General features: G+C 50.7%; 1 protein-coding gene across 1 annotated transcript in view; it reads right to left on the bottom strand.

Annotated features, from left to right (window-relative positions):
* LOC103473098 (prolyl endopeptidase) overlaps positions 1 to 5,077 on the bottom strand; it is a gene marked incomplete at its 5' end in the record, with an annotated part of 23,078 nt that extends 18,001 nt beyond the window's left edge. Inside the window, 3 exons of the mRNA XM_008423055.2 lie at positions 4,132 to 4,235; positions 4,302 to 4,499; positions 4,867 to 5,077. Coding sequence (XP_008421277.2) covers positions 4,132 to 4,235; positions 4,302 to 4,499; positions 4,867 to 5,077 — 513 coding nt within the window. The remainder of the gene's footprint in view (positions 1 to 4,131; positions 4,236 to 4,301; positions 4,500 to 4,866) is intronic.
* Positions 5,078 to 5,462: the final 385 nt, after the last annotated feature.

Raw genomic sequence — 5,462 nt, forward strand, 5'->3', positions numbered from 1 at the left:
TCCAGATCCGGTCCAGACCCGGTCCAGATCCGGTCCGGATCCGCGTTGGATCCGGTCCAAATCCGGTCCAGACCTGGTCCGGTCCAGACCTGGTCCGGTCCAGACCCGGTCCGGTCCAGATCCGGTCCGGATCCGGTCCAGATCCAGTTCGGACTTGCTCCAGACCCGGTTCGGCCCGGCTGTACCTGGACCCCCGCTTGTAGGGGCAGCTGAACTTCGGGTAGTCGTAGAGCTCGGTGAGGCGCTGCTGGAACCGGGCCCGGACTGCACAGCCCTCCAGGTACGGCATGGTCAGCTGGTTCTGCTCCTCCACAAACGCCTGTGCAGCGAACAGATCGGATCAGATCCGGAACCGCCGGGGGGTGGTTCTGCAGGTAGAGGGCATTACCATGGTTTCCGGGCTGTCCGGGTCCTCCAGCCAGACGTACGGGTCCGGGATCTTGGTTCCGTGGTAATCATCCACCTGTTCAACAAACAAGCAACAATCAAAGTCTGGCTCTGAAACCGGATCTTCTGGTTCTGGATGTTTCCGTGGAACTGCGAAGCTCCGAGCGCCAACTGTCAGCACCAAACCTGCCGGCTGACATTGCCGGGACGAAAACACTGGAACGGAAACGCTGCCGGGACGGAAACGCTGGAACGGAAACGCTGCCGGGACGGAAACACTGGAACGGAAACGCCGGAACGGAAACGCCGTTGTGACGGAAACGCTGCCGGGACGGAAACGCCGGAACGGAAACGCCGGAACGGAAACGCCGGAACGGAAACGCCGGAACGGAAACGCTGGAACGGAAACGCTGGAACGGAAACGCTGGAACGGAAACGCCAGAACGGAAACGCTGGAATGGAAACGCCGTTGTGACGGAAACGCTGCCGGGACGGAAACACCGGAATGGAAACGGCACCGTGACGGAAACGGTGGAACAGAAACGTCGGAACGGAAACACCGGAACGGAAACGCTGGAACGGAAACGCTGCCGGGACGGAAACGCCGGAACGGAAACGCTGGAACGGAAACGCTGGAACGGAAACGCTGGAACGGAAACGTCGGAACGGAAACGGCACCGTGACGGAAACGGTGGAACAGAAACGTCGGAACGGAAACACCGGAATGGAAACGCTGGAATGGAAACGCCGCTGTGACGGAAACGCCGGAACAGAAACGGCGCCAGCGGAGCTTTGAGCCTCCAAACTGGATCACCAGGATCAAAACGCTCAGACTCTTATAGATGCTTCCTGCTGAAAGAACAAACCAGTCAAAGCTGTAATGAAGCCAAACTGTTTAAAATATCAACAACTGATCAGAAAATCTGTTAGATGAAACAAAACGCTGCAGCTGAAGGATCCATCTGATCATTTTCCTCCTCCGTTCCTTCAGGAAATCCAATTTTTCTGGTATTTTTTATGCACATCGAGCCGCTGCTTCAGAAACGTTGGATTCTTCCATCACATCAACCATTTTTATTGAGTTTCTGTTGTTTTAATGCGTGAAAATTAATTTTGAAACAGAAAATGTTGCATAAATTAATCTGCATTCATATCATCAAAACCTTCATTTATTTTAGTAATTCAGAGCCAAAAGTGAAACTTTCTGCATCGCTGAGTGAAATTCAGTTCATCAGGATATTAAATCAGACGAATAAAACGGTTATTTTTTGCAGTGCGTTGATCTGAAGGAGAAACCTGCAGATTTTCCTTCACCAGTTGCAGCTTCACTTCATACGACTTTATTAAAATGACTTTAGTTTTATTTCAATCCAACAGAGACACAGTTAAAGGGCCGGTATCACATTTTCCACAGTCTGTTACCTCCAGCTGTTATGAAAATGTTCTTCCTTCCACTAAACTTTCTCTGGCTACGCGTACGCAGCATTGACCTGGACGTCAGACCTGCCTGCTGATTTTAGATTATAGAATATGAACATAGATCTGTTTCAGTGAGAGCAGAATTCACAAAGACAACAGGAAGTTTATGGGAGCAAACTGATGATGACATCATCAGCAGGTCACGACCTCAAACAACTGAACCATGAACATGAACAGATTCATTGTTTTAACTGACTGAACTGGATTGAGAACCGGTTCTTTGTGAGGATGAACTGGTTGAAACTGTGGTGGTTCAGGATCCGGACCCCTGGTTCTGCTCCGGTGAGCCTGGCTCTCCTGGACCCAAACCGTCCGGATCAGAACCAGGAAGGGAAAGAGAAAGCGGGTCGGAGGCTCCTCCTCCTGCAGCTCTGAAACTGATTATTGATCATTAATTATCTGTAATGATGCTGGTTTCTGCCTGAGCTCCACCTGACCCGGAGCCTCCCTCAGGCCTGCACCGGAACCGCCTCTACCTGTCCCGCTCCGCACCTGAGTAGCAGACCCGAACCGAACCGAACCGAGCCCAGGCCGGACTCACCTGGTTGAGGTCTCTCCTTGCTTCCGGGTATCTGAACGCCATCACGCTGCTGGGGGTTCGGGGCCTCTAAAGTCGGTCGGAACCAGCGGACTCTGAACCGCCGGGCTGAACAGAAAGTGAAACTTTCAGGCCGGCAGACAGGAAGTGACGTGTCAGCCAGGACCGTAAATGGCGCAGTCCCGTCGCTCGGGGATTTCTGGCGCAGTTTCAGCCGCAGGAGGAGCGCAGATATGGAGGACCAGCTGGAGGGAAGGGTTCGGTTCCGGTCCAAAGAACACCCAGCTGGTTCTGGTTCAGATTTCCCGGTTTTATCTCAGATTAAAGTCCAAATGCTGAGAAAAAAATCTGAGACTAAAGAAACATTCATGTAATAACTGATTATTGATATCAGATCCTCAGGATGTTAATTTGATAAAACATCATTTATTTATTTTTACATTTTATTCTAAACCAGCCAGGGTGTCCAAAGTGCGGCCCGCGGGCCACCGGCGGCCCTCAGGGTGACTTTGGACGGCCTGGTCTTCAAGTTGAGCCGGTTATGAAAGTTATGAAGTTTTTAAAACATGATTCACATCTTAAAGTGAAAACTTCAGGTTTTTTGCTTTCAGTTTAATTTCTCAGTAAAAACATCCAGGAGCTTTTATGGTCTGAGTTGACAGAACCAGAACCAGAACCAGTTCAGGAAACCAGAAGCAAAACTAACAAATCTAGAAAAAAAATAATAAAATAAAAAAACTGGAAAATGTGGGAAATGGTGTCATGTTTTTTTTTTTATCTAATTTTTTCAGATGTCAGAAACTCGACTGCTTTGCTTATTTTATTTAAACATTGTTTAAAAATTTAAAAACGAAATTGTTTTTGAATTTATTAAAAAGAAAAATACTAAACATTTTTGGGTTCTGGAGATTTTCAGCTTCACATTTTCAGATCAAACTCATTAAATATCTTAACTGAGTTTATGACTGATTTACCCATCAGGAGAGGACCGGATGTTTCTGGACCGGATGTTTCTGGACCGGATGTTTCTGGACCGGATGTTTCTGGACCGGATGTTTCTGGACCGGATGTTTCTGGACCGGATGTTTCTGGACCCGGTGTTTCTGNGCTGGTTCTGGCCTAGTTTCTGCTGGTTCTGGTCCAGTTTCTGCTGGTTCTGGCCTAGTTTCTGCTGGTTCTGGTCCAGTTTCTGCTGGTTCTGGTCCAGTTTCTGCTTGGCTGCAGTTGCTGCTTTCCGCCAGCGGGTGGAGCTGTTTCCTCACAGATTGGCCTGGTTCTGTTTGGATCGGATCTGTTCTGATCAGCCAGCTGACCCAAGAAGAACCCAGTCAGAACTTCAGGGGCCGGACCGGCGCTCCTCCTGGGACCCGACAGAACCAGCGGGTCCGAACAGCAGAACCTCAGGCTTAAGAATAAAATCTAATTTTTCTTTTACCAGATTCTGATTTTAATTTTTAAAAATATCGAAATAAAAGTTTCAGGACCGAAAACCTTTAGTGCCTTTTCTCCCTACTGGCCCTTTAAGACTTTGTCTTTGTGTTATTTTGACTTTATTCTTCTTCCGTAGATTTGATCTGAATTCAACTTGAAATAAACAGAAGCTGTAAAAACAAGATGGCCGCCTGACATCACTGAGCCACAGACGGGATCAACAAAATGCGTTTCTGTCCCGGTTCTGGCCGAACCTTCGGGACAAGTCCAGGTGTCCAGAAGGGGGCGGAGCTCACCTGGCTGGTCAGGAAGTCGTCCTGGTTGATGCCTTTGACCTCCACCTCCCTGAAGACCCGGGGCTCCGGGTCGGGCCGGCTCAGGTCGCAGTGGTAGATGATCCCTGATGGAGAGCAGAGGGTCAGATGGAGGCTGGGGGTCAGGGGTCAGGGGTCAGCGGTGGGTTTACCCGGCGTGGTGAAGGAGGTGAACTTGTAGAAGAACTCTGAGTGTTTCTTCTTGCAGCTGACCCCGGCGATGGTTCCCACGTCCAGCGGCAGGTCCCGCAGCAGGCGGCCGCTGCTCAGCTCGAACAGCTGCAGCACGTCCTTCACGTCGTGGACGTAGTTCACCAGCAGGTGGCGCTGGTTCACACAGGAGACGAAGCCTGCAGGCCAGAGGGCAGAGGTCAGGTCAGACCCAGAGAAGAAGCTAAAACTGTTATAAACTCCTGCAGCTTGATCTGATTCAGTTTCCCGTCACCGGCTTGACTCAGCCGCTGTCGTCTGAGACCAGTGTCACTTTTCCGCAGTTCCTCTGACGGAGCCGCGGCCGCCACTTCCTGCTTCCTGTGGTCGGACCGTCATCGAAACGCCGGCCAGGAATTCACAGAAAGCTGTCGCAACGCTCCGACCGCGGTTCTGAGGACGAGAGCTCTGCGTATCTCTGATGCTGGCGGACTTTTCCCTTCATTCCCGGCACCAGAACCAGCTGGAGGGCGGGACTGGACCGGGCCGGGCCGAGTGGCTGCTCACCCAGGACGTCCTTCTCATGCTGCGGGATCAGCGTGGTCCAGTTCTGCCGGTCCGGCTTCTGGATGTTGATGTTGATGAGGCAGTAGCGCGGCGCGTCCAGGTTGGAGCGGAACGTGAACACGCTGCCCTCGCTGGTCACGTAGGAGTACTGCGCCTCGAAGTCGTCCACCAGCCGGACCCACGGCAGCAGACCTGCAGAACCAGAACACGTTCACAACCAGACAGCAGGAAGTGTCGACACCCGGCGTGGAAACTTCCCACAGCCCAACAACGTCCACAGGCCCAAGGAAGCTGTGAGGAAACTGGACTGGAGTTTCATCAGCTGCACGCAGAGAACCCAACAGAACCAACAGAACCTCAGCAGAACCCAGTGGAACCTGCTGCAGCCAGCGAAGCAACTGCTGCTGAACATCGTCATGAAGATTTTTATCAGGATTAATCCACGTTTTCATCAATATTCATATGTTAACAATCAATTATTTTAACGATTAATCGATTGTTCTGATGATTAATCGATTGTTCTGACGATTAATCGATTGTTCTGACGATTAATCGATTGTTCTGACGATTAATTGATTGTTCTGACGATTAATCGA

The sequence above is a fragment of the Poecilia reticulata genome, linkage group LG11, assembly GCF_000633615.1.
Source record: "Poecilia reticulata strain Guanapo linkage group LG11, Guppy_female_1.0+MT, whole genome shotgun sequence".
In the NCBI taxonomy this organism is placed as follows: Eukaryota; Metazoa; Chordata; class Actinopteri; order Cyprinodontiformes; family Poeciliidae; genus Poecilia; species Poecilia reticulata.